Below are 20149 nucleotides of genomic sequence, written 5' to 3'. Positions count from 1 at the left end.
CTTTCTAACTTCTATTCAGGGGCAAGGGAAGCGCTAGATCGCAGGGAACATTTATAGTAAAGGAAGAGTAGAGATGAAAATAAGGTGCCAAGAGCTGTTCAATGGCTGTATTTGTTTTGTGATCAATAATGAAGGATGTGTTCACTCTCTGGGAACCACATGCAATATTAACTTCTGCACAGAGTGAAAGAAACCAGAGCACTGAATTGAGTGCTAAGTCATATGCACAGTGTGGGACTTTCACTTTCGGTAAATTTTGGGGGTTGCTTATTAGGAAACAACTAGGTACTGCCAAATGAAACCTTAGCTTGTTGGATTTGCCTTAATTACAGTTATTGCCTAAAATGGTGGCCTAACACCTTGAGTGGAAAGCAAAACCAAAGAGATAAACACTAGAAACAGAAACACTTTGCCAACAGACTCTGATCGTGCCATTGCTGCTCCTTAGCCGTTTGATCGATCCGTCCTGTGGATGTTGATATGGAATCGGTATAAGCCTCAGCTTACCTTGACCATGGCTACAGATCAATCATAGTGAGTCCTAAACCTTCCATTGCTTTGAGCATAAATGATTGTGACACATATGCTGGGGGACCTGTAAGGTACTGATTTCAATTTCTACTTCCTGGTTTTAGGTTACGCCTAAGAATATGAACCTTGGCTTTGGTTCAGAAATGTGGCCAGCCAATGGGAGTGCAGTTCTGACATCGTGGCCTAATTATCTTCATCTTATAAAGATGTAGAGATTTTCATTCTATTTCAAAGATTCTCTCATTACACCAAATGCATTCATGGACAATTAGCAACTAGGACACAGAGTACCTAATCACCAATTCAAGTGGCCACATCTCTAGTAAACCAAGTCTTTTCAAGTGTGGGCTTTCTGAGACCGTCACAAACCACACTCCACACCCCTTAACCCCTTACCTGTTGGGTGGTGCCAGAGAAGGGCCGAGTAGTCCAGGGAACCCAAGATGTCTCTGCACTTCCAGTTGCCTGTAGACTGGGGGGCTGCCTCTGGCTGCTGTTTTGGCTGTAGTTGTCAGTAGTCCTTCTGGTGAAGGCCTCTGTGGTATTGCTAATAAGGTGTTCCAGGATATATGGAACTGCATGAAAAGTAGTGGGGACTTGGGGCGAAGCCGTGTTTCTAATGCTCCTGACTGAAACTTCCACTTCCAGGCCAGCTGAGGTAAAGAAAGGACAGTTAAGGATTCTTCACATAAAAGCAATTTTATTTAGAAAAAGAAGACCTCCTTAATAATGAGCATGTGGATAAGCTTCAGTTACATGAAAAATCAGATTCTTTGAGTGTGACAATGCTCATTTGCCCCGGTCAGTTCACCCATCCTTTACCCATTGATCAATTTTATAGGGTAAAAGGAGAGTTGTGGAAACTGTGCTATGAAAACAGCAATAACAACAACACCCCAGCTCTGTGTAGAAGACAGAATTAAATTTACTCTACGAATATTTAGGGTTCACTGATTTGGTTTCAGGGGGTTCCACCAATCTTTAAAAACTTCATGAAAAATTCTGAATATATATATATATATGTGTGGTGTGTGTGTATGTGTGTGTGTGTGTGTGTGCTTTTCTTCTGTGGGGGACTGCCCTAAACTCTTCACAGGGGTTGTTATACAACATACCAGATTGACAATCACCATTAATGATTTGCCTAACTTTGTCTTAAAGATTAAAGATTCCCTGGAAAGTAATGACATTCCTTTAACCATAGTGCAAACTTTTCCTAATCCTAATCGTGTGAGTATTAATCATGGGACAGCTCTATTTTCTAAGCTACTTATCTTCTGGAAGAACTGTGAATTGATTTAGAACTTATGAGCTGGTGGGATTCATTTACATCTTTGCTTTGCAAGGCTGAACTGCCCACACATTAAAAAATAAAAGAATGGTTTGTGAATTATGTTTACCTAGCCATAATTTTAAAACATGGTTCCATTTTATGGGGCTCTTGCTAACATGCAAATTCTGATTCAATAGAGATTGTCAGATTCAGCTCTTCTTACAACCTCACAGGTGATGCTGATGGTTTTTGGACCACACTTTGTGTAGCAAGACTCTAGAGAATGGTTGTATAATATGAAACATTGGAAAGGTCTGTAAATTATGTGCTAAGGTGATATGTTTAGATGCTTTCATTAACTCTATAGTGAATCAGAGTTTTCTGGGATATAAAAACCCAAAAAATCTTGTCCAATTAGATAACCATAACTTTGAAGTGTTTCTGGTTTAAAGAGTGGCAGAAGAAAGATTTAATTTTCACTACCTGTTCATTGGTTCATTCAAACAATTATTTATTAAGCAACTACTCTGTGGTAGGTGGAGGTCTCTTGAAGAGGCTATTTATCACACTTTCCCTGTTCTGATCCACCTTATTGACCCGTCTTTTGAACCTCATTCATTTCCATTCCAATTTCAACTGACTAACATATTTCACTTGACAATGTATATAAATAAGACACAAAAAGAGAATCAAAATGGAAAAGGTAGTTTTAAAATTTAGCAAGATATAAATAGCAGTGCTTTTAAAAGTTAATAAAATAATCATGGCTATTACGCATTCTTTCCTTGAGATGTGGAGGGTTGTGCAAAGTAACTTGTATATAAGGTTGTTAGACTTAACAATTAGACACATGACGCCCAGTTAAATTAGAATGTTAGATAAACAATCAAAAATTCCATATATTTAATGTCTCAAAAATAATATTACAAAGATTATATTATACATTATATTGTATGTTTGGAATATACTTATATTGAAAAATTATTTGTCATTTATCTAAAATTCAAACGTAACTAGGTGCTGCGTATTTTTTGTCAACCCTATACACATCTACCAGATCTAGGCTTTGATAGATTTTTGGATGTTTCCCTTGGTTTCTGTTTGTTTTCATTCTTCTGAATCTTATGTCACTCTCACAGCCATTATCCCCAGATGAGCTACTCTGAACACAGACCAGGAGATTTATTTATTCTCAGAGTGTTTTCTACATGAGAAACCCAACTGTAGTTTTATGGAGATTTCTTTACAACAAATTCCATGAAGCAGTCTTAATTCTGTCATCTTAATCGAGTTAGGTGAGCGAATCTCCCATTAAGTAATCATTTGTCTATTGTTGGCATGTAAAAATTTCTGTAGTTGGAGATTAGCATTTTAGTCATTTTGAGGTTTGGCCAATGCTAATCCTCTGAGTTGATTACCACCTATGGCAATTTTAGCTCGCAGACCTTCAGGGGGGGAAAAAGGATTTAATGATGGGGTTAGGACAAAAACAAGCTTTCAAATATCTAGCATGTAATTACGTGTCTTAGCACGTCAGCCTATGCTTACTCTTCTTTGCTAAGGAGCATTTGCTAAGTTCTCATCCTAAGAACTGTTTTCTTATTAGTCAACTTACATAATTAATTAAATGGATATAACAGGAGTCTCCCAAAATTGGATAAATGATCAAAACATTCTTGAATTTTCTTCTGCGAATAACATAGCTTATTACCATTTCAAGTAGCTTTGGAATATCTTATGGAAAAATTTTCAGACTTCTGTAATTGTCTTTAATTAACCTTCTAGATTTATTTTTACAACACCCCAAACCAAACAAATCCATTTTCCGTTTTAGGCCACCACCTTTTTTTCCAAAGAAGGAACCTACAAAATATCCAAGTCCAGTACCCCTTCATTTCATGTCTGTGTTTTTAACTTGTGCTATTTAAGAATCAAGAAAGAAGTTTTAGTCTTAACATTTAATTTACCAATTTAGTGACTTTGAAAGCTGTGGTCTTCAAACTTTGGTAGGCATCAGAATCACCTTTGGAGCTTGTTAGAATATTGAATCCTTGGCCCTCCTCATAGAAACTCTGATTCAGTAGATTTGATGCTGGACCCAGCACCTACATTTCTAACAAACTTCTCAGGTGATTCAGGTGATTCCTATATCCATTTAAGTATATGATTTTATCCATATATACAATATGAGCCAAAACTGAATTCTAACTTATATGGGTATTGAAAGATTATAAAGTAGAAGGAAGGAAAGCAAATCCATTACAGAAATACAAAAAGTGATCAAAAGAAGTTCATTTTTCCATTTCCTGAACTCTGTTGAAATGGGTGTTATGAAATTATACTAATAATACATCTTTGGATGTATTGGTATCTATAAATTCTTCTGATGTTCTTTAAAAAGGTATATACATTTTACAGTCCATGAAAGACCAAAATGTGCTTTGACAAATGCAAGGAAAAGTTCTTACACAATGGGACAATATGTTGAAGCTATTTTTAAAAAGCTTTATTGTACCATTGCTACTACATTGTTTCCACATTATGTGCAATTCCTCTTGGAACACGATTCAAGAAAAGGTGGACCATCCTGGGTCAGTCTAAAAATGTTTTGCATTTAAGTTGCAAATAGTTCACCTATATATTTGCAATCACTGCACCATATAAATACCATATTTCAAATACATTTTTTAAGAAAGCAACACGCATTTTAGCTTCTTAATGAGTCTGTGATTGGCTCAGATATAATCAGTAATAGAAATTGAATTTTCATATAATGATAATAAAGACAATGCACAATTTGTTAGTCTAAATGATACAGATAACTTTCAAGAATATTGAAAACAATAACTTGAATAAAACTCATTTTGGAGACATAAAATTTTAACTACGTTGGTACTTCCTGTTCTATAGGAAGATGCCAAATATAATGTGCCTTTTAAAAGTGTGAAAATAATCTGGAAAAGAGATAAACAAAACAGAAGACACCTTAGAAAAAGGATGACTTATGTGTATATATATGTACATATATTTACATATTAATAAGTTAAATATGTTAAATAAAATTGGGCTAGAATAAAGGTGAAGTGAAAGAGGGGAATTATAATAGTTTAAATAATTATTAGAATTAGTAAACAGAAAAATTAAAGTTTCAGAAAATGTAATCAATGAAACAAAGTGTACATTAAACAAATCTAAAATTTGAGAAAATGAATAAGGAAGTGAAAAGATTCTGAAAATAGACACCAAAATGGAGAATCTGCAAACCATGGGAGACATAACAACCAAATCTGAGGTCATAATTAGAAGTTAAAATTTTTTCATAGTACTTATAAAAGATTCAAGATTAGAAATAAAGTATAATTGATAAATGGAAATTGATAACAAGACATAGCACAGTAAAACATTAAAGCATAGTATAGTAAAAATTTTAGATTAAAAACAACAAATGAAAGACTAACCAATCAAAGAAATACTTTTCAATAGCCAATTATTACTCAACCACTGTACTCACTAGTACAGTAGTTGACTAATAATTGGCTATTGAAAAGTACTAGTAAGATGTGCCTGGTTTATCCTAACACCCATGTTTTCTTCTGGGGAGGTACACCCTCCCCCCGCCCCAACACACAGAAAAGAATAAGATTGTGGGGTAGAAGGATATCATGGTGAATGGAGGAGGAAGAATGGCTTGTAAATTCATGGCTACCAGGCTGTAGGAGAGAGATGCAGAACCAGACGCTATAGAAACAGCGTTAGGGAAAAGGGAGGTGGAAAGTGAATGAATAATTTGGTGTACGCAGGTCTGACTTGTCCATCAGGCACGATAGGCACTGTGCTTAGGTATCATGATAGTTTAAGATTTATAAATGATTTCATTTTTAAAAAAAAACACACCACCAAGAAACCCTTTCAGGGTAAAAGAAAATGTTTTCAAATTTTTTCACCCCTCAGGAAAAAAATGAAAATTTTAGGACTCATGAAAATTTACTAAATTATTTTACTTCTCTTTTTTTTTTTAGTGGAGGAAAGGACAACAATAACATAAGAGCCCAGGGCCCATGAATGTCATATGTGGTCCTGGGTGTGCTCTGGTAAGTTCATTGATATGTCAGAGGCTAAAAAAGGTTAGGAGTCTCTGGGTGCTATGCCAGATATTTTTCAATGACCATATAAATTATGTATCAATAATCAATTATCATATGATTTTCAATAATTAGTTAAATAAATGGTCAATTGCAAGACCCATGCCAATGTTGTTATAATGATTCAGGAAGACAAACTCTAAAATGTCTGTGACAGCCAATTTGGTCAAAGTAGGGTTTGTATATACAAAAGACACTTACTGTTTTGGTTTCCCCTCAAGCTCTGTATTTACAAGCACTCTTACCAATCACTACAGGAGATAGCTTCTACTAAAATCCTTTCTCCCAAGAGTACATGATTGTTTACCTATTACAATGCTTATACATTTTATTTCCCAAATTACTACAAATTACTACAGTTAAACATTACTTTAACCAGCAATTATATCAAGCCTGCAAACAGCAAAATCTCTTAATGATTTCATTAGGTCAACCATCAGGGACACTTGAAAATATGTCTGCAAAATTTGCTTGTCCTCAGATAAATATTATATCTGAATAAATGAATCTGTAGTAGATATTGGATGTTGAATGGTTGGCTGACATATATAATGTTACTCTCCGTACAATATGAAACATCTGAGTGAAATAATTTTAGACAACCATTCAGCTGTTTATACTTGTAGGGAGATTTGGCATTCCTTGGAAAAGGTATCCAAGTGACGGACAGAATTTTGCATGCTTCATCTGAAAGTCCTAGAACTAGACAAACATAGTCTATCTGACAACAGATTTTTGCTGGTGTTGTGGAAGCTAGTTTCAAGTGTAAAATGTTTTAATTTCCCCCTTTCAAAGGTTATTTGCTTAGATATGCTTGCCAATCAGTAATGTCCTTTGAGTAAATTTCTCTCTTTCTCATATAGAAGAGGGGGGCCAAGGAATGAATTATTTTCCACACCATGTAGGTCCATTAAATTTCGATAATTGGGCCACTGTAAACTTTGTTGTCTGCTTATGGGGCCAAGACTATTTCCTGATGGAATAGATGCAAACGTAACTTCTGATGGCTTGGTGGTTTTAAAATTATACTTGGTTTGGATAGAAGAGAAAAGGAATAGTTATGATTTCAATAGGGGCATTCCTCAAAGTAGTCTTTAGATTTCCTTTATTGTTTTCTACAATTCTGATATTCAACCTCTTACATACAGAAGTTGAAATTTTTTACTAATTTAATCCGCATTTGTTGAGCATGGCTACCAGGATTATCTTTAAAGGAGGTAGATTTCTAAGGTATGTTCCCTGTTCTTAATAGGCTTACACTATAGTAAATTAGTTTTCTAACTCTTCCTTCTGCATCTCCTGTGTATATAAAAGACTTGGTTTTGAGGAAATGATTTTTTTCAATTGAATTTCAAGTGAACTTTTCTGGAAATGTTTAAGTACCCCCGAAGTGCAGGCCAATGTAATTTTCCCTATAGCTTATAGGGTTTATGCTATAAAGGAATCCCTTCACTTGTGAATGTTATGTTTAGAGAATTTGTAAATTAGAGATTTGGACCTCAGAACTCATTTTTACTGCTAAAGTAATAATAATACTTTTTTAAAAAAAGTCAAGTGTGTGATTATATAATATTGCAGTACTATTGAATAGAACAAAATTCAGTTTTTCCTTATTTTTATTGCATTTTTGACAACTGCCTTGTGTGAATTTATAGAAGGAGACTGAGAAATTATATACAAGGCATTTCTAAAAATTATACTCTTAATACAGTGACTTTGAGGATGTAGCTATCAATATAACACCACAATATGTGAACAAAAATTGAGAAAGTCTGTCAGCCACCTGTTTGATTTATTGACACATTGCTAAAAGTGTGGATTCTTTCAAATATCTGGATATCTGGCACTGGATTGATACAAGTGTATATGGGGAGAATAAAACTTAAAAATTTTTAGCCAGATATGTTGGTATTTTGGAGACAATGTTTTTATTATCACTCCTAAGACTCAGAGTAATAGCTATAACGCCCTAATATTTAAAACTGATTTTAAAATGTTGATTAAAAAAGACCCCCACAAGTCTGTCTACTAGGTACTCTTCTTTTGTCCAAAATGAAGGCATGCAATGTACTCTTTAAGGATCAACTTGAAATTCAAAGGGAATGGTAGAAATCTCAATCCCGTTGTTTTGTTTAATTTGATAATCTGCTATGTTCACACAATCTATACTTCCTATTCAATTAGATTTCTATTAATTAGGTCCCAATAACCTCTATTCTATTATTCTACTTGTCTCATTAAACGGTTGTTTTGAAGAAATATAAACTGCATGGAAATAAAAAAAGAGAGGCCTGTTTTACATTTCTATCCTGATGACAGTTATTTGAGAATATCTGATTCTAGTATAGGTCCTCCTCTCAAAAACTTCACGCTAATTTTTAAATTGAGTTTTAATCCCCTTTGGAAGCCTATACAATTCATCCTGTTATAAAGGGACTCTGAGTAAAGGAGAGGAAGAAGAAAAAAATGTAGCTTAGTAAGAATGGAGCACATCTAAATTATGACAAAATCATAATGGGCAGGCACTCAAAGGACTGTTTAAAAAAATATGCAATTTAAAATTTATCCTTAAAATTGTTTTTAAACACAGTTGCTTAATAGGACATACTGGCAGGAATATATATATATATTATAATATAATATATATAACTTTTTAAAAAATATATATATATAACTTTTTTTTTCTATTTACACTCTATTGTAATTAACTATTTACTTATCTGGCTTCCTCATTACCCGACGGAATAATGCATAATTAGTGATTTTCAATCTTGGCTCCACATAAGAATCACCTTGGATAGTAGCCAAAATAGCCTGATATTGGCATAAAAACAGACACATAGATCAATGGAACACCATAGAGAACCCAGAATTAATCCATGCCTGTATAGTCATTTAATCTATGACAAAGGAAACAAGAATTTACACTGGGGTGAAGACAGTCTATTTAATAAACGGTGTTGGAAAAACTGGGCAGATACATGCAAAAAATATGAAACTGACCACCTTCTTACACCATTTACAAACATAAACTCAAAATGAATTAAAGACTTAAATGTAAGGCCAGAACCATAAAACTCCTAGAAGAAAATATAGGAAGTAAACTCTCAGACATTATCCTTAGTAATATTTTTACTGGTGTTTCTCCTTGGCAAGGGAAATAAAAGAAAAAATAAACAAATGGGACTAAATCAAACTAAAAAGTTTTTTCACAGCAAAGGAAACCATCAACAAAACAAAAAGACATCCTACTGAATGGAAGAAGATGTACCAATGATACATTTGATAAGGGGTTAATATCCAAAATTTATAAAAAACTCATACACCAAAAAAACAAACAGTCCAATTAAAAATTGGTCAGAGGACATGAAGAGTCATTTCTCCAAAGAGGACATACAGATGGCCAATAGACATATGGAAAAATGCTCAACATAACTAATCATCAGAGAAATGCAAATAAAAACCACAATGAGATACCACCTCACTCCTGTCAGAATGGCTATCTTCAATAAATCAACAAACAACAAGTGCTGGCAAGGATGTAGAGAAAAGGGAACCCTCATGCACTGTTGGTGGTATTGCTAATTGGTACAGTCACTATGGAAATCAGCATGGAAGTTCCTCAAAAAATTAAAAATACAACTACCTTATGGCACAACAACTCCATTCTCGGGTATTTATCCAAAGAAATCCAAACACTAATTCGAAAAAACATATGCAACCCCATGTTCACTGCAGCGCTATTCACAATAGCCAAGATGTCGAAACAACCAAAATGCCCATCAATAGACTATTGGATAAAGAAATTGTGGTATGTATATACAATGGAGTATTACTCTGCCATAAAGAATGAAATCTTACCATTTGCAACAACATAGATGGACCTAGAGGGTATCATGCTAAGGGAAATAAGTCAGACTGAGAAAGACAAGTACCATATGATCTCACTTTTATGTGTAATCTAAAGAACAGAATAAATGAGCAAACAAAAAGAAATAGATAGACTCATACATACAGAGGAAAAACTGATGGTTGCTATAGGGGAGGTTTGGGGGATGTGGGATAAAGTGAAAGGATTAGAAAGTACAAATTGGTAGTTACAAAATAGTCATGGGGATGAGAAATGCAGTATGGGGAATATAATTAATAATGTTGTAAAGACTATGTAGGGTGCCAGATGGGTACTGGACTTATTGGGGGGATCACTTCATAGGTTATATAAACCACTGAGCTGTACACGTGAAACTAATATAACATAATATTAAATGTCAACTACAAATATATATATATGCATATACATATAGTCACAGGATGTAAAGTACAGCATAGGGAATATAGTCGATGGTATTGTAATAGCTATATATGGTATCAGAGTAGTAAACTGGGGGGAGTTATCACTTTATGAGGGGTGTAAATGTCTAATCATTATGTTGTTTTGCACACCTGAAACTGAAAAAAAAAAAAAAGAATCACATTGAAAGCATTTTAAAAATACAATGTTTGATTTAATTGGCCTAGAGGATGAAGCCTGGGCATTAATATTATTTCCAAGCTCCTATTATGATTCTGATGCAAAGTTTGGTTTAAGAATCACTGGTGCAGGGTACTTGTAGCACAAGCTCTGGCACCCAGTAGTTATTAGAGAAATATTACTTGGTAATCATAAATGACATCATGAATATTTCCTCTATAAAACAAATAGTGTCCAGATTCTGACCTTCACAGGTACATCACCTTTTAATGAAGAACTTAATAAAGCAATTCACATCCTATGGATGAACAACATGCACATTTGTGCTGAGTTAGAGCATAGTATTTAGTTATCAACGCTTCAAAAGAACACATTTGGAACCATTCATTGCAAATATCTAAATGCAATTTAATTTTCACAATGGATTCTCTAGCAAATCAGTGAGCTTTCCTGTTATGGGTACATGAATATCATTCTGTATCTTTAATTAATAGTAAGTTTGAGATGGAGCAGAAAAATGTGTGTGCTACCTTTTAATTGTGTTAAAGCAAAAATATGTGTTGTACCTGTGCATGTTAAAAAACTGATTTTTTTACCACAATTGTGCAGATTTTAACTGCTTTTTCTAGAAGTCCATTTTTTTTTTTTTACTAATACTCATTATCAGGTATGTTTTGAATATGGCCTGTTCAGTGGTTAACTGTAAATGGTTGATTCTATCTGCTTTACTTTTGAAGTTCATCATTGAACATGTTTTGTATGAAGGTCAAAGGAGACAGTTTTTTCCATGAATTATCTTCTATCTTGAATAATTCTCCACTGAATCCATATCTACTTTTTAAAAGTGTCAATGAAAGAATATCTACCAAATAAGGTTTGTGTGGGAGCTGGGGAGGAATCTCACTTGTGTGTAATGGTACAATGAGAACATTTCCCAGGGTTCTGCTATTTATGGCAGGCCTCACTAGATAAATTACAGAAAAGGAATTGAACAAATTGGTGATACATACTGTATGTTCTCTGATGAAGTTGAATTTTCTAATTGACTTTTATATTTTTACTTACTTCTCATAGTCAGAAGTTTTATAAGAACAAGGACTATGACACTTCTATAAAAGAAGAGCCCACTGCATTCAACTGGCATCTAATTAAATACTTATTTAATTTATGAATTGAATGAGTGACAAAAACCTGCCCAAAGATTAGCATGGCAGAAAGGCTCATATCAGATTCTAATCAACACCTAATAAAAAAGATTTAAAGGTTCAGTGGATGCTAATTCCCAAACGGGATTATGGATCGAAATTATCTGGAGAACGTTTTGAAAAACATAAAAGTTTTAAGCCCAAATTCATATTTCTTGAAAGAGAACCTTGGAGGTGGTAGTGGGGGAAGAAATGATGGCAATGATCCCCTCCCTTCCTCCACGTGATTCTTATGTAGCCAACTGGGCAAAAGTCTGTGGTCAAGTGTTTGGGAAACACTGTATAATGGAATGTACACTGGACAAGGAGATAAGAAACTTGGGCTCTAATCAAACCTCTGCCACTGAAATGCCTGGGACAATTTACTTAACCTTGACAAATTTCAGACTCCTTAATGAAGTTCTTCATTTCTAAATAAATTCTCCAGTGCTTTTTAAGGTCCATTTTTACCTAATATATAACGATTCTACCAGTTTTATCTTTTATGACTTCCTAAAGTAAACATCTAAGAGGAGTAAAGAAGTAATAAAATTATTAAGTAAAATAGAACATCAAACTCTATCCACAAATAAAAAATCCCTAGCGCAAAACTAAACTGTGTGCAGCAGCAGGAATTTGCGCACATGAATACAAGTCTTTACATCTGACAGTCTGTCGTCTAGGTCATCTCCATCAATGGTCAACAAATTATTAATAGAAAACTCTGTGGCTGCTCATTGGTTCTTACCATTTCAAAAGTGTGTTACCCCCAAAGATATCTACCCCTTAACATTAGTACAAGAGATTTGCAAAAGCACACTTTATTATCGTGTCAGTCTTCTCAGGCACCATTTTGATGTTCTAATACATGCTTCTTCATTGTCAGAGAGCAAAAGAGTATACTTCAGCAACTTTTAATTTCCTGATCTTTGGCTTTATTCATTACATATGTATGCTGTATTTATGCCTAGATCTATATTCCTGTATCTAATAGTACTTAACTAAAGTGCATAGTGTCTGGCACAAAAGAAAAACTCAAGAGATATTTGTTGAATTAAAAAAGAAGAAAGAGACAAAGGGAAAAAGGAGTGAGAAATAGAAAGAAAAGTTGGGCTTATTTCAATGAAAATAATGAAGTTTGCCAAGTTGGTGGACATCACATTCATCCATTTCCATGAGCTTACGAATCTTCTATAGGAATCGTGTTGGGCATGTACGCTTCCCTTGAATGTGAAAAAACATGACATTCAGCACAAGAACTTTCAGAATTAATTGTGAAAGGACTAGCTCACCTTTTTTTAAGCAGATGTTTTCATTGACTCGTTTTCCCTCCTTGTTGACATCTATTTTCATCCAGCTATGGAGGTATTTCTTACCCTTCTTGACCACTGCCTTGTTGCCTTGTTTCTTGAGAAAGAAAGAGGTATTTTCCACCTCAAGGAACCCTTCCTTCTCATAGCAAGTCCACTGGGGTGCCTGGGAGCAGTGGACAAAGATGGCTGGTCGGGAAGGACCACGAGAAGAATTGGAGATACCCAGGCACAGCACAGATTTTATATGAAGGAGCTTTCCATTCTCAGTCCACATCCACTGCTGGTTTTGGTTGGTCCCATTGCACAAGCCCAAGAACACTCTATTATGTTCGAAAAGGCACAGTTGTTTCTGGATATGGACAATCTGAAACCCCTCTGGAAGATGAAAAGCTCATACAGTACTATGTAACAAATTACAAGGCCCAATCAGAAAACAAAACAACCCATCCACAAATCAGCCAAGTAAAAATATGAGATTTACTTATCTTTTGCTACTGTTATCATGTCAAATGAATATTCCTAGATTCAACATATGTCACTTAAAATCCCAAGGCTGACAATGTAAAAATGTCAAAATGTCACACTTAGCTCCCTTTCTTTTACTTTCACATTGTTTAGGGAAGAAAACACACCCCCATTGAAATAATGAAAGGAAGCGTGAAAAAAACAAAACCATTTAGAAACTATGGTGTGATGTTTTAGTCCAATTAGTTAAATATGCTGAAGTTATGAAAAGCTCAGTTTCCTTTTTAACTGTTTTACTCTTTCCATTTCACCTCTGGACCCCACCTTAAAAAGTATCCCTTTTTGCAATCCTTAAGTTATCATTGCAATAAATATTTGTATACAGATTACATAGTTTGAATACAAATTTAAAAATTGGATGTATTTACCCCAGAATAAAACACTTTCCACCCTCCTAAGCATCCCCTCCTACCTAACAGCAACCAATGAAAGTATTGATTACCACAAACAAAAGTTCTTATCATTCTAGAGAGAAGCATTTCTCTGTTTTGTGACAATATCTACAATTTCCCCATACACACTAACAGATTAAAATATCAGTGTTTCTTGGTGTAAGAAAACTAAATATCCAATTGTTAAACATTGGTGTTAAAAAGTGAGATATTCAGGCTGAGAAACCATTTTCAGTGTGCTTTCACTTAATTTGCCCAGCTTTCCCATGAAAATATTAAGAACTTCCTGCCAAATAACAACTTCTAAATAAAACACATTGTAGTTCTTCATCCCCTTTGATTATATTTCTTGTATTTTCTTTAACTTTCAGACACAGAAACACAAAATATAGCCTAATTGGAAAAGAGCATGGAGAATGCCCCAGACTGTTATATAATACTAAAAAGTTTCTCCTCGGGATGCCTTGCTCCCTGCTGTAAAGATGCCATTTCAGGAAATGCTGAGGCATTTGGAAGACACGAGCAGGCCATTTATTTTCTTTTGGAGAATAATTTCAACAGTGTGGACAGAGTTGGCTCTTTTTAATTCCCCCTCCTCATCGTCTTTGGCTAAACTTCCATGGAGACCTGGCTCCATTTCTGCCTAGTTCAGACCCTTTTCAAAAGACAGAATCTCCTCTGCTGGCTGTTGGAGAAATACCTCGAGACACGGAGGCAGGCCCACTCACCTGAGTTCCCGAAGATCAAGCAGGTAAGAATCGCCATGTAAAATTCAGCCTCCATTTTCCACTTAACCACTGTTCATGCTTCGCTTGGGGGAAAAAAAATTCTCCCAGATAAGAGAAGCAAAGACCAGGGAAGGAAATGTGCCTTCATGGTGGGGGGAAAAGTCAGTGACGAGCACTTCCTCCTATTGAATTGTTTGGGGAAGTTTTACACCAGTGTCCTTTTGTCTGTTTCCTTAGAAAGAAGGGATTATGATTACCTCTTTTTTTTTTTTTTCTGTAGAAAAATATTCCAGCCTCCAGGAGCAGAATAAAATTCTGTAAGTTTTCTCTTACCATCCCATCGGCACAGAGCTACTTCTTAACCTCAAGAGGGAAGAAAAGAATCGTAATCTTAGATAATTGAATGTTCCTACAACATTACATCTCTTCAGGTGATGTGATTCTGCTGAATAAACACAAATCATGTGATTTATGGGGGTCTGTGACAAGTGATATCAAGACATAAACATGTACTGCTCCTATAATGATATGCTGGGAATCTATTGAGGAAAACCACATAATGATGGCACTTCTAGATCATTATCTCTCAAGTGATGACAATAGGTATTACATTTGAGATAGTCATCTCCACTGGGGAGAGGCAGAGACTAAAATTAAACCCATCACATTATCTACTTCAGACTTCCCCCACAAGATAATACCCTCTCTCCAAATAAGATAAAAGAACATGCTTTACTCAATATTTAGTATTAAGATTAGTTTATTGGCACTATGAAACAAAGTTAACATAGCTGCGTTAAAAATTCATATTTGAGCAAAACATCTAGTGTTTGCTGAGTGTAGTTTTTTTTTTCTTCTTCTTAACTTTATTTATCTCTTGAGGATTAAAACCTTTCAGAAATTTAAGGATCTCCATGGCAGCATCCTTTGGAAGAGCCTCTGGAAATGTGACAGTTTACATCATTCCCAAAAGCAACTGCCTTTTATTGGGTGAGAGATTCCAGGTAGACAGCATATTCAAAAACTCCTCCTTAGTAAAAGAGAGACAAGTATTGAAAATTCTTGATATGTCAGAGTTGCTACAAATTGTTTTTCCCTTTTAAAGTAAAATGACTCACATTGTAGAAATACAGTGGATAGAGTTCTGGAGCTGAAACCACCTCTTTGCCCAATAATAGGGAATAAATACATATACACCCAAAGACAATCATTGTGCTCTGTAATTGATTGATAAGAGGTATTGATAAATACATATTTAATAGGTAATATTATCAAGACACATTTTCATATAAAATAGTTACTGACTTTGATTTTTTTTCCAAAAACAAGGACTTATTTGTTAAAAATCCATTATCAATCACTTGCAACTTCAGCGGCAAGATTCTGGTAACTGAGAAAGGTAATAGCACTTAAAACAAGAACAGTGTTACAGCTGACAGTCCATTCACAAGACAGATTTTGCAAACATTAAAGCATCTAAACACATAATAGTAATTTCGTCAGCAGCTCTTCCAGTCATCATCTGATGACATATATCACTGAGTATTTCATACATACATTCTGTGTGGCAGATAATCAATACAGACAGAACAAAATCCTGCTTAGCTGTGTGAGAAATCTATCATACTTCCATCAGTATAGGACCTTCAAAATAATTTAGGGATGCTTACAAATGCATTCATATACACAAGGGGCCGGCAGTCTTTACTATGTTACCATCTTCCACAATCCATGCTACAGCTTGGCTTCAGGGCTTCTTTTTCCTTCAATTTCAGGAAGCTCCTTGTAGAAGCCTCAAGTGGGTAATTGACTAATCACCCCTAGAGATTGATGGTCTGGTGAATTTTCAGAGAATCACTGCACAGTTTCTGCCGAAAGTCTGCTCTCGTACAGACACAGAGCATGGTGCACAAATTCATACTGCTCACTGGTTTGGACCATTCCACCCCTGCAAGGAAGAGATAATACAGTAACTTCTTATTGCTAATATCCTGCAATCTCAAGTCACACAGAGACCACATCCAAGCTAGGGTGTTATGCCAAAGACACACAGAACAGGTGACCTGGTGATTCTTTGGTAATCTCTCTTACTTGTGTCCAAATCATCCAACTGGTGAACTTAATATGCTAGTGTACATAAGGATTAACATAGTGCCTGGTACACACTTGGCACTTGATTAATTTTACCTAAATTCCATTACTGGGGAGGCAGGATAGCCTAATGGGAGCTAGGAATTAGCCAGGCTATCTGAGTTCAAATCTCTCCTCTGCTGATTCCTAATTGTGTGATCACAGACAAGTTCCTTAAAACCCTTTGTGCCTCAGTTTCCTCCTCTTTTAAAATGGGATAATAGCACCTATTTTATAGTATTGTCGTGAGGTTTAAATGAATTGAATGAATGAATGAAATGAATATCTGCAGTGATATTACTTCTTCAGTGCCTTATCATTCCTCTTATGTTAAAATGGTTTCTGCACTTGGATTAAAATTGATCGAAGAAGGTTTACCAAATAAAACTTGACTGTGAAATGGTGCTCTTTCTACACGTAAAAAGAACAACAACCTTGGAGTGGTCTGAGTATGTTAATGAAACAACCTCAGCATCTGGGTTGAGTGTGCTGGATATCTAAACCCAATAGTGGATGGGCCCTTAAATGAGTTGGAAAAAGGGAATTGGCTATTGCTTTTTCTCCTTTGGTATTATCATTATCATCACTAGTTATTCAGCATAACTTTTGCTATTGGATTAGTAGAAGGTAGCTGCCTTCATGAGAAATAAGGCTGCTTCTCATTATATTTTTATATATAAAACAGCTATCTCATATTTTGCTCTTTATAATAATGGTTCTCCTACTTGGCAAAACTACCAGACAGCAGTATAAATGCTACTTATTTTTCCTGCTCAGTGAATAACAGCATCACTGCTAGTGACTATTTGAAGTTCTATCAAGTCTCCATAACTCTGCAATCATGCAACTAATTTTGAAATTATGTTTAGACAGTTCTTCCTAGTAGCTGCTTTTACCATTCAAAATGATTATTTTTAGATCATGTAAGCACTTCAACTTAAAAAACAAGCTATATTGCCTCACTGTAACATGATTTCTAGTTAATGATAATAACTAAAACTGGGCTTGTATCTATATTTATATACAATTTATATTGTCAACCTCTGTAACTAAAAACTTACAAGATATTAAGATTTCACCCTTCTAAACTAAGTAGTGATATTAAGCTAGTGAGACTTCACCCTTCTTAACTAAACTAAGCAGGTCGACATGATGCCAAAAAGATGTATTTGATAAGAAAGAAAGAGGTAAATACACAGCTTTCCATCACAGCAAATTTTTGGCAGAAGTATTTTATCAGTCTTTTCCCCAGTTATGAACATTTTGTTGTATTGAAGACAATCTTCTGGCCAAGTGTCCCTGGGTCATAGGTTGACAACAGAAATGGCCCGCTGAAGATGTGGTAACTCTTCCTCTTAGCTGCATGATAACATCTGGGCACACCTAAGAACATAGCAGGTGTCCAGAAGATGCTGGCCTTGACTGTGAAGCGTGAGAGATAAAGCCACAGTAAATTTTAGGGTGGCCTCAAGGAGCTCAGAGGTGCCCCTTTCTTCTGGCATTCACACAGCTCAGGGAACCATTAGTCCTCCCGCTTGAGCAGCAGACAGTATGTGGAGCCTTATATGTGTTCCATCTCATGGGCTCTGTCTGGTCTGTGGACTTCTCACCGGTTACCTCACGTTGAAGCAAGATTTTCCCCCTTCTGGTCTGTTCTGGGGAACACTGGTATTTACATGTGCTACTGATGAATGAACTGAGACGTTTAGGTTTTCCATAACCTTTTTACCCCAAATGGGTCAGCAGTGTGTTTGAATGTTTGGAAAATATTTTCTGTGACATTCTGTTACCTAAGTCAAGGTTGTCTCAGATGATGAAAGTGGGGAAGACGGAGAAATAAAGTCATTAGCTAGCAAAATTCTTGCACATTCCTGAAGGCTTAGGGAAGGCATAGAAAAGTTACTTTACTTCCCACTTAATTTGGAAAATAAAAGAATTAGCATCAAAGTGATCCTCAGAGATCATTCATTCCAATTGTTGACATAATGTAGCCTTTCCAGAAGGGAGCAGTCTACACAGCAGATGGGCAGCTAGTTTCTGCTGGAAAGTCATGGGGTGAGGTTCCTTTAGAGGCAGCCTTTCCCAAAGCTGGCAGGAAAATTTTTGAAGACATCCGAGTGAATCAGCCCCTCTCTAACTTTGACCCCATTGGTTGAACTGAAATAACCCAAAAAAGTCTTAAGGCTCCTCTTATAGTCACACAATAGCTTTCTAAATGTTGGAAAACAACCATCAAAGTCCCATAATCTTTTCTTCTCTAGACTAAACATCCTGTGATCACTCAACATTTCTATCCAGCCTGGTTTCCCTGTTACCAGTCTAGTCTCCCTCTTCTATAGTCTATTTGATCAAATATGACCTTCTTAGAGTGTTGTGTCTACTCCTGATGAGATCTAGTGAGTGGGAATATTTTCTCCCTTGAGCTGTACGTTATTGGACAATTAGTTTGCATTTGCAGGTGCACTGGGTGGTGAGATCCCACCGTAACCACCTGGGGCCTGGTACTCAGCAAGCATTTTAGGATATTGAGTGAAGGTTTAGGTTAATGAAAAAATGCAGGATTTTTTGAATGCGAAAGTTTCAGCTTTCTCCTATCCTGAACTTATGCTATTGAATTTTTGAAACTAAAGGCAGGACTTTCTATTTATTCCTGTTAATTTTACATCTCGGTTTTAGAACAATGTTCTTATTTACTAACATCACTGCCTTCCGTTTTTCACTCCCAGCTTTGTGTCTTCCAGACATTTAACAGGCATGCCTTATACATCTTTTCGTTTGTCATTTAAAAAGGAGTAGAAAAAGAGAGGGCCAAGGTAGGGTCTTTTTTGTAAGTAATTTGACATCATGTTATGTATTGTCGAATCCCATTCCAAAATTGTTTCCAACTAGGTTATAGGTTTTTTTAAGGGCAGGCATCATGTCACAGCCCTCTCATATTTGCAACAGTGAAAAGCACAAGTCCTAAGTAAATACCTGTCACATCGGTTATCCAGGCCATGCCACTTTCATGTCACATGACAGCAGATAAACTCCAGGCTAAAATTAGGCAAAGGGCTTCCCATGATGCATTCACTGGTGGCTGATGCAAAGTCAGGAACTCATCATTATCATTTTTGAAGATGTTTAATAACTGGCTATTTGCATATGTAGAATACTCTGTTGATCTTTGTAAGAACTTGAAATCTAAGATTACCCTGGAGATTTTACTCAGTTTTGGGACAAATACAGTCTTTTTGTAGGTTGGCCATAGTAAAAAAACAAAAAGAAAAACATAAAACCCGAGAAGCTAATATAGTGCCTGTATACAAAATACACTATGGAATAAATGAATAGTGTTAGATTAATTATGGAACTCTCAGAAGAGCCCTATAATAATTCACCCTCCAGGAGAGATCTGACTTGGCCTCCAGGACTCTTTCAGGTCAGACAGGGCTCCATGGATTTGCTGAAAATCTGAATC

General features: G+C 35.6%; 2 protein-coding genes across 8 annotated transcripts in view; both read right to left on the bottom strand.

Annotated features, from left to right (window-relative positions):
* The window catches only part of PTPRB (protein tyrosine phosphatase receptor type B), a 123375-nt gene extending 108678 nt beyond the window's left edge, over positions 1–14697 (bottom strand). For both annotated transcript variants that reach the window (XM_019748966.2, XM_074325419.1), the window contains exons 1-3: positions 14560–14697; positions 12894–13289; positions 928–1184 (exon numbers count right to left, since the gene is read on the bottom strand). In XM_019748966.2, the coding sequence (XP_019604525.2) occupies positions 928–1184; positions 12894–13289; positions 14560–14614 (708 nt within the window). In that variant the 5' untranslated portion in view covers positions 14615–14697. The remainder of the gene's footprint in view (positions 1–927; positions 1185–12893; positions 13290–14559) is intronic.
* Positions 14698–15301: 604 nt separating this feature from the next.
* PTPRR (protein tyrosine phosphatase receptor type R) overlaps positions 15302–20149 on the bottom strand; it is a 244596-nt gene continuing 239748 nt past the window's right edge. For all 6 annotated transcript variants that reach the window (XM_019748998.2, XM_074325415.1, XM_019749000.2 and 3 more), the window contains one exon: positions 15302–16507. In XM_019748998.2, the coding sequence (XP_019604557.1) occupies positions 16414–16507 (94 nt within the window). In that variant the 3' untranslated portion in view covers positions 15302–16413. The remainder of the gene's footprint in view (positions 16508–20149) is intronic.

This window comes from Rhinolophus sinicus, linkage group LG02 (assembly GCF_036562045.2).
Source record: "Rhinolophus sinicus isolate RSC01 linkage group LG02, ASM3656204v1, whole genome shotgun sequence".
Taxonomy (NCBI): domain Eukaryota; kingdom Metazoa; phylum Chordata; class Mammalia; order Chiroptera; family Rhinolophidae; genus Rhinolophus; species Rhinolophus sinicus.
This window is presented reverse-complemented; position numbering and strand designations above follow the sequence as displayed.